The sequence below is a fragment of the Penicillium concentricum genome (assembly GCF_028827145.1).
Source record: "Penicillium concentricum strain IBT 3081 chromosome Unknown utg000001l_segment0_segment0, whole genome shotgun sequence".
Lineage (NCBI taxonomy): Eukaryota > Fungi > Ascomycota > Eurotiomycetes > Eurotiales > Aspergillaceae > Penicillium > Penicillium concentricum.
The window spans coordinates 7,966,909-7,983,972 of NW_026622754.1; the positions used below are offsets into that span (position 1 = coordinate 7,966,909).

The 17,064-nt window shown below is 48.3% G+C and overlaps 6 protein-coding genes across 6 annotated transcripts; 4 read left to right on the top strand and 2 right to left on the bottom strand.

The window, feature by feature from the left end:
- Window positions 1-2,124: 2,124 nt before the first annotated feature.
- Window positions 2,125-3,408, bottom strand: N7517_003065 (metallophosphatase domain-containing protein; the record flags this gene model as incomplete). Its single annotated transcript, XM_056720795.1, has 2 exons — window positions 2,125-3,065; window positions 3,213-3,408. The coding sequence occupies 2 exons, from the start codon at window positions 3,406-3,408 to the stop codon at window positions 2,125-2,127; spliced, it is 1,137 nt and encodes a 378-aa protein (XP_056584930.1).
- Window positions 3,409-4,178: 770 nt separating this feature from the next.
- N7517_003066 (60S ribosomal protein uL13) lies at window positions 4,179-5,157 on the top strand (the record flags this gene model as incomplete). The annotated part of the gene is made up of 4 exons (XM_056720796.1): window positions 4,179-4,199; window positions 4,292-4,427; window positions 4,635-4,947; window positions 5,019-5,157. The coding sequence occupies 4 exons, from the start codon at window positions 4,179-4,181 to the stop codon at window positions 5,155-5,157; spliced, it is 609 nt and encodes a 202-aa protein (XP_056584931.1).
- Window positions 5,158-5,915: 758 nt separating this feature from the next.
- On the top strand, window positions 5,916-7,881 carry N7517_003067 (putative AMP-binding domain protein; the record flags this gene model as incomplete). The annotated part of the gene is made up of 5 exons (XM_056720797.1): window positions 5,916-6,053; window positions 6,113-6,308; window positions 6,369-6,815; window positions 6,888-7,517; window positions 7,574-7,881. 5 exons carry the CDS (start codon window positions 5,916-5,918, stop codon window positions 7,879-7,881), a joined length of 1,719 nt encoding a protein of 572 aa, XP_056584932.1.
- A 728-nt stretch (window positions 7,882-8,609) lies between these two features.
- N7517_003068 (putative ubiquitin ligase complex F-box protein GRR1) lies at window positions 8,610-10,559 on the top strand (the record flags this gene model as incomplete). Its single annotated transcript, XM_056720798.1, has 3 exons — window positions 8,610-9,416; window positions 9,473-10,153; window positions 10,236-10,559. The coding sequence occupies 3 exons, from the start codon at window positions 8,610-8,612 to the stop codon at window positions 10,557-10,559; spliced, it is 1,812 nt and encodes a 603-aa protein (XP_056584933.1).
- Window positions 10,560-11,029: 470 nt separating this feature from the next.
- On the top strand, window positions 11,030-13,999 carry N7517_003069 (M28 family metallopeptidase; the record flags this gene model as incomplete). The annotated part of the gene is made up of 1 exon (XM_056720799.1): window positions 11,030-13,999. The coding sequence occupies one exon, from the start codon at window positions 11,030-11,032 to the stop codon at window positions 13,997-13,999; it is 2,970 nt and encodes a 989-aa protein (XP_056584934.1).
- A 1,546-nt stretch (window positions 14,000-15,545) lies between these two features.
- N7517_003070 (uncharacterized protein) lies at window positions 15,546-16,655 on the bottom strand (the record flags this gene model as incomplete). The annotated part of the gene is made up of 1 exon (XM_056720800.1): window positions 15,546-16,655. The coding sequence occupies one exon, from the start codon at window positions 16,653-16,655 to the stop codon at window positions 15,546-15,548; it is 1,110 nt and encodes a 369-aa protein (XP_056584935.1).
- Between the last annotated feature and the right edge of the window lie 409 nt (window positions 16,656-17,064).

Here is a 17,064-nt window from a genome sequence, read left to right on the forward strand (position 1 = left end):
ATCAGTACCTGACTTGTCCCATGGTAATGTCCCTCTTCCCGAAAGGTTCCGTGCTTAAATTTCCTTCTCTGAAGAATGTCCATGTTTCTATATATAAATCTTACAATATTTCAATGGAATGCTTTCTAGTATTGAGATCTCTAGATACAGTACGGAGTACCTTGAACCGTTCAGGCATTGATTCACACCCAATTTTCCGCTAAAACAGCTGGCACTTGTCCCACACCGGCCCCATTATACGTGTCCCTAAATACCCCCCACTCGAGACTACCTATCTTCCAACCATTAATTTGTACTTTGTAGACTATGAGACAATTGCAGACTCTCTTGTTGAAACTACTTTTTTACGGAGTACATTGTACTCCGTACTCCTGTCTCGGACCATCCGGCTCATCCACTTCCAAGTCATCTGGACCCGGTACTGCGGTCCGCGCGGCGCAGAAATTATCCAGACCGGTGCTGAACTGCGTGTGGCAGCCCTGATGACAAGTTGGCAAATGCCGAGGGATTAACTCCGCGTCAGCATTACCATATTATTACTTGATTGCCTAGATACCTCCATAGCTTTAGTTTTAATCTCATATCTATTTCTATTTAGTATCAAGGTGTCCCATATCTCAAGAGAGAAAGGCCCATCCATTCAAATTTCCGCCTCAAATATTATACCTCCATAGCCCTCATTATCTTCCCTGACTCTGTCATTTGATATTTTCCTGTGTGATAGTGATAGCGGTATACCCTTTTTTGGTCTAGGAGTGGTCGATTTATACCCAGGCAAGAACTAGACTGCACTTGCTCTTCCCAACTCAACTGCACCAGCCGAATCCATAATCCTCCGATCCCATTAGCGGTGCTTGTAAGGTCACACAGTGTCTCCATCTGAAACATAGGGTTGTAACCTTATACGCTTAAACCGTGATCTACAGATACCCCTCTTCCCTGACAGTCACGCAACCCCGCTAGGATCGGGGTCGGTGAATTCAGGATTGGATGTTGACAGCCAGGAGAAAGAGTGTATTTGTATAGTTAAAATCGTAGTAATGCCAAAAAAAGTCGAACCAGCCCAGGTAGTCAGGTAAGCAAGGTACAATTAGCGATATATGTAGACTCCGTACTAAAATGCATATATGCCGTGGCTCGAAGTTGTAGGTTTGCTACCCGGGAAACAGGAATGCAGATGCAATGCAGGCTGCAATAATGATGTCTAGTATTACCCCCTCATGTAATAATATTCTCTATTACATAGTACTTATGTTGTACGAAGTACGAAGTAATATGGCCTGGCCTCTCCGCTCAGCCACTCAATGTTTTCGAGAAACGAATGGGTTAGAGTAAGCAGCAACCCTTGTGAGAAGCATGTGTTTCCCACGAGGGAGAATGTATTCCACAAATCCCTGAAGAACCGAAAACCCAAATTCCCAACCTATGATTAATACCTGATCGGCCGTACATAATCACATCGGGTATCAAGAAGAGAGTGCATTTGCTCAAGTTATGATCTTTGCCCAGACTCCACTAACAGGTCGTTTGGAAGCGCTGTGTTTTGAGTTTGGGAGATCCTCATTGCAGATGACTTGTTTAAAAATGAACATATCAAAGTTGTGATATCATAGGCGCGTGTGGCTTGATGTGATTGAGATCGGTCAGATGGGTTTATATGCGGGGTATACATGAGTGGTGTTTGTATAGTTTGGAAGGGGAGCGAATCGTGATGATTTCTTTTTTTTTTCTTTTTTCCTTTTTCTTTTTTCTATTAATCTAGTGAGGAAAATCTATAAAAGTATTCCAATATGGAGCTTATGCTCAAGTTGGGTTGATAATCTGACAGGCTCACCTGGAGGACAATGCGCACAGTTTAAGAAATGATGTAAGCATAGGTAGTCTGACAGCACTAGGATCGTGCATCAAGTCACTAGCCGACCAATGTTAAAAATCATGAAGCATCAAGGCATCCAACCACCAGAATTAACAGGGCCAAAGCCCAGGTCAGTGTATGTCCCAGGGAAATGGTAAAATCTGGCGTCAAGCCACCATGCACGGTCAAAGCAAAGGGAAGATTGCCGTTACGATCGATGGGGCCAGAATAAAACGCAATTTCCCAAAGTTGCTTAATTCCATACACATTCATCCGTTCGCGACCGCGTGGTTGTCCTGCCACACGGGAAGTTCAAGATCAACCACAATCGGCGAATTGAACCGTTTGCCCCCCTGGTGAGGCCAACTAGTGGATACGACAGCGGCGTTGACAATGCAGGTCTCCTTTCTTAGTGTTTGCAAGGCGTAATCAAAATCCCGGCTACTGGAGCCAGGGCTACCCGCACCCAGGGACAGATGAGCGCTCGGCGGGTTTCGTGGACTTGCCTTTTCAAGAACTCCAGCAGATGACTCTGACCCTGGTGAGGCTGATGGCATTGGTTGTCTCTCTGCCAGATCATGTTGCCTTTGCCCAGGGTACGAAAATCCCTCGTTGTCTAGTCGTTTATCCCGTTTGCCAGTCAAATCAACAAGGCTCTGTTTCTTGCTTCCCACGGGTGGCAGAACGCCCCGAGTGGCATGGTCAACTGAATCAAATTCTGGCTGTGTTTCTGTTTCTGTCTTGGTAAGCTTGCCTCGCCAGCGAATTCGTTCGTACCCTCGCCCTTCATGCACATGGCCACAAACAGCTAAGTGTGGCCTGATGAGGCTCAATGTACTACGAAGCGCAGCACACCCAACGAACATTCCGTTCGGTTTCTGGTCGCAGTGTGATTGTGGTGGCGTATGCGTGACGAGGATGTCAGTGTCGATTGGTATCTGACCCCACAGCGCAGCAGCATCATTTGATTCGTATCCGAATGCCCAGTTTCCTTGGGATGGCGAGTATGGGGACCCAAATATTTTAAATACTGTGTTTGGTCCGTCCGCTCGCGTCAAGCGAATCAGGGCGGGCTCATGGCGAAGTAGGACGATCGAAGGCGACTCCGTGATGAGTTTTAGGCAGTGATGTGAGTCTTCGAGGAATTGGCCGTGGAAGCTTTGTCCGTGCTCTCTGTAGAATGTTGGGTCTAAAGTGACATCGTGGTTGCCTGTTCAAAAGGTTAGGGGGTTGGGGTCGACGTTTTCCTGCTAACGAAACGGTGCATTGTGGCGAGCAGCGAAGATAAAACTCCCATTAATGGCGGGGATACATCAAGTGTGAACTGGGCGCGTGAACAAGATATTGAAGGACTGACCACCAACTATGATTTTGATTTCAAAGTCGGCCTTGCAGATCCAATCCATTGTCCTGCGGAGCTCTTTCAGGCTTCCATTGTTTGTCAAGTCGCCTGCATGAATCAGGACATCCCCTGCTGGTAGTTTGAAGCCGGCTTCGGAGGGCGTATATCCGTGTGTATCAGAGACGCAGACAAAACGCGTCTTTTGTCGCATGACTGGAGCATATAGAGGACCCTGCCTCAAGGTGTAATATTGAATGGAAATCAAGTCGGGTTGTTGGTGTTTAGTGGGATCGCAAGTGAATAGGAAGAGTGGGACATGAGGCCCAGTGGAAAGTCTCGTTAGCCTTGGTTATCTCTACAAGGAAGTTCCTTTGGGGGAAAAAAAACAATGGCCTCGACCCGCGCGGGCGAGGTTGGATACATTAGTCATCGGACCCAATGTTTCCACCTGAAGTTGCCTAGATCATAGATCTGGTAATCGAACAAGAACGATAAGACAGACTTTCAATGTGCTTACAACAAGAAACAGGCTTACATGGACGTGAAATGAAGGTTTATAGTTAATTATGTTAGTATTAATATGAAGTACTTGTAAAGAACACTGGAATTATATCAACTCTCCGTTCCTTGCAACTTTCAAGATAATCAGTCGATCTTACAATAACTTCTAGAACAGGGTATATCAGCCCTAAGACGATGCCCTAACGGCACAAAGAAAAGAGAATCATCATGGCGCACAGTGAGAAATAAAAGTATTACATAATACGATACTGAGCGGAGTCAGGAGAGACACAACACGTGATCTACATAGCCCCTGATTGGTCATGCTTAGGGCTGCGACCCTCGCCATTAACACAAAGTGAGCGGACCCTCGCTTAGCCCATTCTCATCGAGCCATCCGACTTCGTTGTGTGCGTCGACTTGACACCCACGACAACAACCGCCGACAACATCCATCCCACGGGACATTAGATCACCAGGATGTCCTCCTTCGAATCAGTGGTGCGTTTATACCCAACGACTTGAGTGCCGCCACTCTCGCCTCCAAAGTGTCCATATCGAATCTGTCGCTGACTTGAATTGTTTGGAAATAGGTCGTCATCGACGGCAAAGGACACCTCCTCGGTCGTCTGGCCAGCACTGTCGCCAAGCAGCTGCTCAACGGTCAGAAGATCGTCGTCGTGAGATGTGAGGCTCTCAACATCTCCGGCGAGTTCTTCCGCGCGAAGCGTACGTTCAACCCCCTCTCGAATATTTCCTTTGCGTTCTGTGTGATATTGGGAACTGTGTGAATATGTGGAGGAAAGAAACGACCAACAACATCGCAACTCGAAAACAACTGGCAGTTCTTTGATGGCAATTTGGCCCAATTTTTTTGGGGAGGAAATGCACTACAAATTGGATATCAGAAAGCTGACTCGAAATTCCGCCATACAGTCAAGTACCACGCCTACCTTCGCAAGATGACTCGCTTCAACCCCACCCGTGGTGGTCCCTTCCACTTCCGCGCTCCTTCCCGCATCCTCTACAAGGCCATCCGCGGTATGATGCCCCACAAGACCGCCCGTGGTGCCGCCGCTCTGGAGCGTCTTAAGGTCTTCGAGGGTGTTCCCCCTCCCTACGACAAGAAGAAGCGTGTCGTTGTTCCCCAGGCTCTCCGTGTCCTGCGTCTCCGTCCCGGTCGCAAGTACTGCACCGTTGGCCGTCTCAGCCACGAGGTTGGCTGGAAGTACCAGGATGTTGTTTCCAGGTATGTACAATCTTTGATTTATCACCTGAGTGTGATCTGGCTCAATCGACAAATTCTAATACATTTTACAGACTCGAGGAGCGCCGCAAGGTCAAGAGCAAGGCTTACTACGAGCGCAAGAAGGCCGCTCGCCGTGTTCTTGCCAAGGCCGAGCAGGGAGCGAACGTGGACAGCAAGACCAAGACCCAGCTTGCTCAGTATGGCTACTAGATACCTTTAGCGCGGCTGGTTGTTGTGTCGAGCGATAGTTCTGGGATGGAATCGCGGGCGAATTTGAACGGCAAGCCGACCGACCTTTTTCTACGTCCCGATTCCCTAACTCATGAATACCACTGTCTGTGACGCACATGACGGCTCGGGGATTGGGGTCTTCGAAATTTTCAAAAGTCGAAAACGGAGTCGATTGGGATTAAAGGTTCAAAATAGCTGGCCGTTGACTCGCGCCGTGGCGGTTTAATCCAAAGAAACATTTTTCAAGAGTTCAACATGATTCTTATGATCAAAAAATACTTTGACCTATACTTTTTTTTTCATATCTTGGTAACCCCCTTGATTTCCCCTGTAACATATGTATCTTGCCTATGTGTCTCACATTACTCTGAATATATCCATATATTAGAGCCAGAGTTATAGAATGTGACACTCAATTTCCAAGATTCTCTGTATCCACTGTCCCCACACATCTTAACCAATCCGTCATAATCCATTGAAGCGAGTATAGCCGTATGTAGATCAAGCCTTTCCCGAAATTGAGGCCATATTCAATCCCTTAGTCCGGGTACCCCCCAGAGTTAGTACCCGAACCCCCCGCCCCCTTAGCCGCGGCGTTAGTCCCATCCCCGCATTTTCTCCAACTTGGAGATTTCATCTCTCTGTTCAGTACTTCAACATCGCTTTACCTCTGTTGTTTAACACACGCGTGCTTTTTTTTTTTTTTAAGAAACATCAATCTACCCCCCTGGTATAGCATGTCTGGTTCGAAGTCTCGGTTGTCTGGCCTGCTTGGCCATTTCACAGGTTCAACACCGCCGTCTGAACCCCGTGTTAATACCCATACATTATCCCCGACTTTCTTCCTTCCTCGTGCTGCTGCCGTTGAACCAAATGTAAGCTCATTGCAGATGGTACCTAGGGTGTTCCAAGGATCTCACAAAGAATTACACAGGCTGAAGCGATCTACCATGTAACCGCAAACAACAAAATCCTTCGCAGGAGCTACGGCGAGACCGCAGACCGAGCGAGGGGTTTAGCTTACTACCTCAAAAAGAATGGATTCAACAGAGTGGGGATACTCTGTCCGAATACCCCAGCATTTCTCGAGTCGATTTTTGGAATCGCCGCAGCTGGCGCTGTCAACATCGGTAACCTAATTGCCTTTTAAGGAGATATATTGTTTACCAATTAAACTGACATGTTTGCAGCTGTCAATTATCGCCTGAAACAAGAGGACATTGCTTATATATTTGATCATGGTGATGCGGAAGCGATCATCGTCGACGAGGAATACGTTCCACTTCTGGAGAACTATCGATCCCAATACCCTCACATCCCTATTATCGTAGATACCGATACTGATGCAACGGAGGGTGAGCTGACGGGTCCCTTTGATGAGGCTGTTTTGGAAGGCCTCAGGCATGACATCGCTACAGGTTCTCAGGGTTGGGAAGGACTCGAGAGCCAAGCTGCGGATGAAGAGTCCACACTTGCCTTGGCATATACCAGCGGGACTACAGCCCGTCCTAAGGGCGTTGAGTTCAGTCATCGAGGCAGCTATCTGGCAACATTGGGAAACATCATTGAAACTGGTCTGAACTACCACCGCGGACGTGCGCGCTATCTATGGACGCTACCTATGTTTCACGCTATGGGTTCGTGGAATTTCTCCACTCGAGTGATCTAAAATCGATCTGCATAACTAACCTATATATTTCTACATATAGGCTGGACATTCCCATGGGCAGTGACAGCCGTTCGTGGAACCCATTATTGCCTACGCAAGATAGACTACCCCGAAATCTGGAGGTTGCTGAAAACGGAGCACATCACCCATTTCAATGCTGCACCGACTGTGAACACCTTGCTCTGCAACGCGAAAGAAGCAGAGAGACTTTCTGAGCCTGTCCGTGTCACGGTGGCAGCAAGCCCGCCCACGCCGCTTCTCTTCGAGCAAATGACCGACCTAAACTTGCATCCTGTACATGTTTATGGAATGACGGAGACATACGGTCCAATCACCAAGGGCTATCACTTGCCAGAATGGGACGTGCTTCCTCTCAAGGAGAAATACCAGATGATGGCCCGCCAAGGCCACGGCTTTATTACAAGTCTTCCAGGTCGGGTCATCAAGACCGAAGTACCTGAAGGTACCATCACCGATGTTCGTAAGGATGGCCAGGAGATTGGCGAGATTGTTTTTGTTGGAAATATATGTGCGCGAGGATATTACAAGGACCCCGAGGCAACTCAGAAACTATTCGCAGGAGGAGTTTTGCACTCCGGAGACTTGGCTGTCTGGCATCCTGATGGTGCGATTCAGATTCTTGATCGTGCGAAGGATATCATCATCAGTGGTATGTGTGGCGAACAGCTCAATTGGCGATAAGACCAGATTGCTAACAATAATTAGGCGGCGAAAACATCTCTTCCGTTGCACTTGAGTCTATGCTAGTCATGCATCCTGACATTTTGGAGGCTGGTGTCGTTTCTGTTCCTGACTCCCATTGGGGCGAACGACCCAAAGCCTTTGTTACAGTGAAGGAAGGCAAGAATCTACAAGGCTCAGACTTGATTGATTGGGCTCGTAATGTTAGCGGAATCAGCAAGTTTATGATTCCTCGAGAAGTGGAAGTGGTTCCTGAACTACCTAAAACCAGCACTGGCAAAATCCGGAAGAACATCTTGCGTGACTGGGTGAAGGTTCCGAGAGAAGCTTAGACAAAGACTACTGAGATAGATATATTTCTAGGTAGATGGTTAGATCACTTTAAATACATGTGGAAGATGTTCTGGAAGAAAGCAAGGCTTCCCCGGGTGCCGTACATTCCAATGAGGTCAGATGTCCGGTATTCCCGCATTGAGTAGATCGATTGTAGATCAAGCACGAGGTCAGATCAAACGACTTTGAATCTCACCTTCATAGACTAGTTCAACAAGGCAGTCTAATTCTCATTTTCTCTTATAGAAAGGAGTTACATCTAAATTTTATATCCCCAAGTACAATCTACAGACCATCTTCCATCTTATCTAACGATAAGCAGTGCTTGGCACTGACTCCGCAGCACTGTGAAACCCGGCCCCATTGCCTCATCTCCCCCTCCATCGCCGCTTTTATCCCTTCACATTTACTTGCATTGATTTTCCTGGTTACGCATTTGCATCTGACCCAAGGGGTGCTTGGGGCCATGATCTAGATTAGTTCGACTTCATTCTGAACGACCTGCCCTTGTCAACCTCTCCCTTGCCATCCAAATACGCGCGAAACCACGCTTACATCCCTCGTGCACCCACCTTGCTGCAGATATTTCCCGAAAACTACATTCATCTACCCGTCTTCAGACAAAAAGTCTTAGGACTATTGACTGATCAAAGACTGGCTGCATCTGTGGACCGGACTTGCCTGTTCCAGTCTCACATGCACCGCCCATGCAAAGTTCCTTGAAGTTATGAGATTTCAACCATACCGACACCCGAAAAATATATTGAAGCGAACTTCAAAACGAGAATCTACACCCACTAGGATGCATCGGCCACGAGAAGCCGGTCGCTGCTCAAGTGCAGCCCCTTCCGAAACCTCTGGATCGACGTCACCCGAACGTGCCGCCGATGATGACACCGATTTCTTCATGGCCCAGGCCAACGACTCACAATCCTCCATCGGTGTGGCTAATTTCCGCGATTCTCGCTTGTCAAGTGAACCATCCGAGCCACTGCCGCCGATCGGCCGCCTTCCACCCGAGATTCTGATCGCGATCTTCTCGAAATTGGTTGCGCCCTTAGATATGCTCAATTCTATGCTAGTGTGTCGTGGATGGGCTGCGAACGCTGTAGGGATACTGTGGCATCGCCCGACTTGCAACACCTGGGCCAATGTGAGAAGCGTGACTACATCGTTGGGGAAACCGGACAGTCTTTTCAACTACGCAGACCTTATCAAGAGACTGAATCTATCTGCCCTGTCAGATGATGTCAGCGATGGAACTATCCTCTCTTTCAACCAGTGCAAGCGGATTGAGAGGCTGACATTGACAAGCTGCAAGAACTTGACGGATAAGGGCGTCTCGGACTTGGTGGAGGGGAACCGGCATCTGCAGGCGCTGGATGTTTCAGAATTGCGACATCTTACAGACCATACGCTCGCCACGGTGTCTAGGGACTGTCCCCGTCTGCAAGGCCTGAACATCACGGGATGTTCAAAAATCACCGACGACGCGTTGCTCATTGTATCACAAAAGTGTCGTCAAATCAAAAGGGTATGTGGATTATATGCGGGATTTTGGGTTGACACCAGTCGCTAATTGTAGAATAGCTGAAACTCAACGGAGTTTCTAATGTCTCAGACCGGGCCATTCAATCCTTTGCCGAGAACTGCCCGTCTATACTGGAAATCGACTTACATGACTGCAAACTTGTCACTAGCATATCAATTACCCCGTTGCTCACGACACTGCGGCATCTTCGAGAACTGCGGCTCGCACACTGCACTGAAATCGACGACAGCGCGTTCATGTCGTTACCTCAAATGACATTTGACAGTCTTCGCATCCTCGATCTCACCGCTTGCGAGAACGTCAGGGATGACTCGGTGGAGCGAATCGTGCGTGCAGCGCCTCGGTTGCGGAATCTGGTACTAGCAAAATGCCGATTTATCACAGATCGATCTGTGATGGCCATTTGCAGGTTAGGAAAGAACCTCCACTATGTGCACCTGGGCCACTGTTCGAACATCACAGACTCGGCCGTGATGAACCTGGTCAAGTCCTGCAACCGCATTCGCTACATCGACCTGGCCTGCTGTAACCTCTTGACGGACCGTAGTGTACAGCAATTGGCTACCTTGCCGAAGCTCCGAAGAATTGGGCTAGTCAAATGTCAGGCTATCACCGATCAGAGTATATTAGCGCTGGCACGGCCGAATATGGGCCACCATCTTTCCGTCAGCAGTCTAGAGCGTGTTCACCTGAGCTATTGCGTTCAGTTGAGAATGAAGGTGAGTCTCGATCGAAGGTCTTGATGCACAAGATATGCAATACTGACATTACGGCTTAGGGTATTCACGCTTTGCTGAATAGCTGCCCACGCCTGACTCATTTGAGTTTGACCGGCGTCCAAGAATTTCTGCAAGAAAACCTCACTGCGTTCTGCCGAGAAGCCCCCCAGAGTTCACGCAACAACAACGGGACGTCTTCTGTGTGTTCAGCGGTGATGGTGTCAATCGACTCCGGGACCACTTGAACCGAAGTGAACCACCATTTCAAGAAGAAGCCGAAGCCACGATGTACGATGATGACGAAGAGCTGGATGAAGACGAGGGCCAGATGGCTGGGCTGATGAACGCAACTGTCATCAACGACGGAGACGATGATTATATCGACGTTGGGCCTTTGAATACTTGATACGATACCCCCTTTCTTTGCAGTCGAAAATAAGCCCAGGCCCTCGCATTTCTTCCTTTTACTCAATTCCCTGTTTTCTTTTATCCGCGATTCCTTGCTGGTCAAATAGCCAGACATATTTCTACCCATATGAGCAAAGATCACCTTATCCTTCATTTTGTTTTATTGTGGGAAATGCATTAGTACGTTAGCGATTACGGACTTGGATTATTTTTTTGTTGTCAATGTGTAATCGCATAGAATTTAAGCAATTCTCATTTCTTTCACTCAATTTCCCAGTTCAATTGTAGTTGTGTTAAGTGAAGCAAGATTGTGCAGCATATTTGCATACATGTACAACATAATGTACATAAATGTATGTAACTTACCGTAATGACAGTACCACAAGCTACCCCCGCATTTGCCTTAAATTCGACTCCAACTTCAACTTCCACTCCACCCATTTCCACTTAGCTTGAACAGCACAGGGTATGGCTACCTACAAGGCCAGCAACCCTCTGGCATTTACGCCATGGCCGGTAACAATCATCACTACGGTCGTGTACCTCGCCTTGATCATCCCATTGCTGGTGATTCACCACAACGTCCCATCCGCGCCTCGGACGAGCCCCAACGGCCTCAACCTCACAGAGGCCTGGCAAGATCTCCAAAGCCTGACAAAAGGCTTTCACCCCTACAACTCGCACCAGAATGACGAGGTCCGATCATGGCTTCTCGAACGCATCTACGCGATCAAGCAGTCCGCCCCATCCATCGAGGAATACCGTGACGCGAAGGAGGAGAAGCCCGATGTTTTTGTTTTCGACGACCTGGTGTCTAACCTGACTTTCATCGATAAAAGTGTCGGCGTTTACTTTGAAGGCACCAATATCCTTGTCTACATTCGCGGCTCGGAAGATAATAAAGAGAATTGGTGGGAGACTCCTGGCCGAATGCCCGTTGGCAAGGGAGGAGTACTTGTGAACGCGCACTACGACAGCGTTTCGACCGGGTACGGAGCGACAGATGATGGTGTAGGTGTTGTAACGTGTCTGCAGCTGGTGAAATACTTCCTGACACCGGGCCATGCGCCGCGCCGCGGGTTGGTGGTTCTCCTCAATAATGGCGAAGAGGACTATCTGAACGGTGCACGCGCGTATAGCCAACATCCAATGGCGCACTTTGCGCACACATTCCTGAACCTGGAGGGTGCGGGTGCTGGAGGTCGTGCTACATTATTCCGCAGCTCAGATACGGAGGTCACCCAGGCGTATGCGAAATCACAGCACCCATTCGGCTCGGTTTTGAGTGCCAACGGGTTTGAAAAGGGTCTTGTTAGCAGCCAGACGGATTATGTTGTTCTGGACGGTATTTTGGGCCTGCGCGGTCTGGATGTCGCTTTCTTTGAACCCAGAGCTCGTTATCATACTGATCAGGATGATGCCCGACACACCAGTATAGACTCACTTTGGCATATGCTATCTACTGCTGTTACTACAACAGAGGCGCTAGTCTCTGACACCACTGATCGGTTCGACGGACATATCCGCGATGATGGAGCTGTGCCTAGCGGCTCAGGTACTCGGGCTGTTTGGTTCGATCTGTTTGGGAGTGCCTTTGCCGTATTCCGTCTGCACACGCTATTTGCATTATCTGTCACTCTGCTCATTGTGGCGCCTTTGACATTGCTTATCACCAGTGTCATTCTTTCAAAGGCTGACAAGATGTATCTCTTCCGCTCATCGGTCTATTCCGAGATCAACGACGACAACATTCCGTTGCGTGGTTTGCGTGGCTTCTTCCGGTTCCCATTCTTGATCTCAATTCCTACAGCAGTGACTGTCGGATTGGCTTACATGGTGACGAAAGTCAACCCTTTAATTGCCCACAGCAGTTCATACGCCGTATGGAGTATGATGATCTCAGCTTGGATCTTCTTGGCTTGGTTTGTATCTCGCGTCGCAGACTTTGCACGCCCATCAGCCTTTCACCGAGTCTATACCTGGACTTGGATGTTTGTTTTTACCTGGTCTCTCATGGTAGTGGGCACTGTTTATGAGCACGAGGAAGGGCTCGCTGGTGGCTATTTCATGCTATTTTACTTTGCCGGCACCTTCTTGGCCACATGGATCTCCTATCTGGAATTGTTCGCTCTGCCAACGAAGTCAGAGTATGTCGGTGGATTAGCTGAATCACGACGGCCTAGTACCCAGGGAAGCCGACTTGCTGCATCGGCCGATGAGCACCAGGACGATGATGCTGAAGAGGACCCGACTGAGTCAACATCGCTCTTGCATGGGCGACACCGCACCACCTTTGCCAACTACGTCCGCGTTGGGGTAGACCGTGCATCTGATGAATTAGACGAAGAGGAAGAGGAGAAAGACCCGAACGTATATGCACACGAGCAGGGGTGGAGCGGCATGTTGCCGCGATGGACGTGGCTGTTGCAGCTGCTCATTACAACTCCCGTAATTCTCATGTTGATCGTGCCGCTGGCTCTTCTGATTACCAGCGCTCTCAGCCAGACAGGTCAGGATGGTAGTCCCCAGCTGATCGTCTATCTCTTCATTTCCATTCTCACTGCACTCCTCTTTGCGCCTATGCTGCCATTTATCCACCGCTACACCTACCACCTGCCTATCTTCCTACTCTTTGTTTTCGTCGGGACGATGATCTACAACCTTGTCGCCTTCCCGTTCGCAGACTCAAACCGCCTGAAGCTGTTCTTCCTGCAAGAGGTCGATCTCGACAACGGGATCTCTATTGCTTCATTGACTGGCATGCCGCCATTTGTAAAGGATGTTACCTACGGGCTCCCTAGCGCAGCAGGCCAAAATGAGACCTGTGATTGGATTTTCCGAGGCAAAAACCAAGTTCAGCGGTGCTCCTGGATTGCGCCAGTACCACATGTTGTCCCCAGTGCTGACTCTCTATCCGTCACCAACAAGGATACTGACTCTCTGCTTGAGGCTTCTGAGTTGTCGCCGGACTGGATTTCCTTCAGTATTTCCCACCCTCAGCCGGATAGTTCCTCTGTCCGCTTCGAAGTATCAGGCCAGAATACACGTAACTGCCGCATCAACATGGACGGTAACTACATTACGAACTTCAGTGTGATTGGCTCCTCCGCTCCAGACCACCGCTTCCTAAACCCGTCCCCAGATGGCCTGAACCGGATCCAACTCTGGAGTCGTACATGGGACAATAAGTGGACTGTTGATGTTGATTTTTCAAAGCATGACTCATCTGAGACCCATGCCCAGGTTGATGACTCCTCTATCAGGGGCCGCATCACCTGTCTATGGAGTGACAATAACCGAGTCGGCCTCATCCCCGCTCTTGACGAGGTGAGACAGTTCAGTCCGGCATGGGTGGCTGTGACCAAATTCTCTGATGGGTTGATTGAGGGATCTCGGTCATTTGAGATTAAGCGTTCGAGCCTCGGTCTTGAGTCCTAGTGGTAGGAGGAACCTGGTCTTTTGACACCATTTTCTTTGTACGATTTATGAGGTGTTTCGCTTTTCCATCCATCTTTCTTTATTGTGCTGTGCTGTGTATTATCCTATCGACGGGGCACTTGTTTGATTTATATTTCGGTCGAGACATAACATACCCTTGATTACATCTTCTAAGCATTAAGGACCTTAATCTCAGAACTCTACGCGAGGAGCGAGAGCAATACGACTATATTTCGCTATCGAGTGGACTGAGGAATAGAAGTAGAGGAAGGAAGAGGAGCAACTATCTACTCCAAACAACTAACTACCCACTGGCCATCCGTGGGCCTCAACAGCCACTCATCGGGGTCTGTTGGCATAGACTTGACAGTAATTCCATGTTTGCGAGCGATCTCATAGAGGGGCTTTCGTTTGTATCCAACCCCCCGACCGAGTTCTCTACAATACTCGAAGTGTATAGAAGATAATGTTGCAACTGGAAATGCCCACAGTATTTAACTGGAAGCGCAAAATATGTCCATACATCTTGCATTATTCAATTTACAGGGTATCAGCTTTTGTACCAGGGGTTGAAAGAGAAATGCTAGCAACACATCTCCCTGCTCTTGGGCTACTTTATAGCAAAGAAAAACCCGATAATTACATGTGATTCAGAGAGGGGTTATTCCAAAATCTGTGGAGAGTTAAGCATATCTAACCTTGGAATCTCGGAGCAATTTAAGCTCGAGCCGAAACCATCTGAGCCTTGGAACCGTCTGGAGTAATTAAGCTTATAGCTAAAGTTCTTTCTATCCATGGAAATCCATCCGGGAGAGTTTCAGGTAGATGCAAGTTTCAAATATTGAAACCATCTATATATATACCTGTGAACTACATGTAGGTACATGCAACTGTTATATACCCAGAAAGCCTAGCACATTGCCTGACAGCCCACCCTAATTTAAAATGCCTTGCACGAATACCTAGAGGAATACAGAAGCTACATGTCAAGTGGATACACGACGGAAGAGCGACACGGAAATGAACAAGAATCTTAGGACTACAGTTTGCTAGAAATCACACAAAGCGCAAAGCCGTCTGTATATTTCGAAGAGAGTGGGATGTGCAATCAAGATAATTGGAACATACATATATGTATTTAATAAGAACCGCATCTCAGGAGATAACTACTGGGAACCATTCTATATACAAACAAAGATGAACATGCATCTACATTGCATTATCGTAAATGAACCCTGGCGGGTTTCACATTTGTGGATTCATTAAGGAAGTTACTGGCTCGGCAGCACAACAACTCCGGGTGAGTCCAGAATAATTTAATTGTGGTGACTCGGGGAGCTGGGCGCGAGGCCCGAGGTTTGACGGTGGAAAGTTGAATTTCCTTGGGGTTGTCGGGGTAGAGATCAGTTTGAAGACTGGTTGATGTGTGATGTTCACGGAGAATGAAGTGGGATATTTGGAGTCTCAATGATGATCATATATCGTAAGCCGTGATTCGTAAACGAAAAGAAAATTCCGGAGGATATCGCTGCGACAGGATCTATTCTCATCCTGGTTTCTCGGGCATTTCCCGACGAGTATGTTGACGTGCATAATGGCAGAATGAATTGGTGAAGTCGATTGGGAGGTGATCTACATGATAGGCGCGGGCCTCATTACTCCACGAGTTGGAGAGATCGGAGTTGGTTCGTATGCGGTCGGGCGGTAAATGCTCAAATATGGCGATAGAAACGTCGTCGGCATCCATCCGGGAAGGTCTGCGATGGACGAGACTAGGGGCGGCATGGGTCACATCAGAAGTCACCCGGGTTGCGTCGACAAAGTCGGGGAGGTCGCGCGGCGCAGAGAAAGATTCGGGTTTCCAGACGTGATTGTGTACCAAGTGAATGAGTTTACCAAGGACGGCGAATTCAAGCTTTAGCTTGATGCTGTATACCGCGCCTTTGAGCATGGTTTCCATGATGTAGAAGTTCATGTACTCGGCGACGAGAAGACCCAAGTCCAGGATGATGATGATGAAGTTGATGACCAGCAGCTGGTACTGAATCTTGCGCTTGGCACGGTCCGGGTCTAAGCGTAGCATGCGTACTGTTTCCCATATGTATAGCCCCGAGATGATGAATTCCTGCAGACAGAAGCCTGTCATTTGGATCTTTTCCATTATATTGTAGCCTTTCTTCCAGGGTTCCAGGGCGACCTCGTCGTGAACCATGTTGGTACCGTAGGTGAGAGCGGTGGTGGGAAGATGGAGGATGACTGCGTTAATCATGATCATGATCAACACGCGACGCAGGACTCGGTGGTTTGATAGGACCAAGTGTAGGCGCGAGTACAGGACAATCGACTGGCCGGTGACCATGCACCACCATCCAATTGTGAGCAAGGTGACAGGGAGCCATAGAGCGTTGTCGGTGACGTTGAAAAATTTGAGTAAGAAGCCTAGCGTGTAGGGAATTAGACCGGCGGCGGAGGAAATAAATAAACTCCAAAAGTAGAGTCCTCGGTATTCCGCGAAGGTGACGAAGAGGAGGATCATTAGCTCGAAGGCATTGTACCAAGTGATACCAGCAAGAGTGGCGATGGTGATCTTCATTTCCAGTGAAGTTCCATTATAGTGACCACTGATGCCATCCCCGGCGGCACTGAAATTGCTCATGGCGTTGACTTGTCAGGGGAATAGCGGCATGGCGTGTGGAGTAGGTGTGGATTCGGGTATGAGATATAGGAAAATCTGGGGACTTGGGGGGGACTCTAAGAGACCTAAAAATATGAAACAAAGAGAAAATGTAAATAAGAAAAGGACAAAGAGGCAAAGACGAAGCTGGGGCGCACTGGCGCACCCCGTATATTGCATGCGGGGGCCGGCGATCAGGATACCCCAGACTGTGTAGAAAATGGAAATGTAAATAATAGGACGGTAGTATATCGTACTCCGTATACTCCGTACAATAAATAATAATATATCAAAAATGGGAAATGTTGAAAATATGGTGAATCCAAAAAAGCAAAAAAAGGATTCGCTTCCCATCCGCGACTTCATTGGAGCTCTCTCATCTCTAGATCTC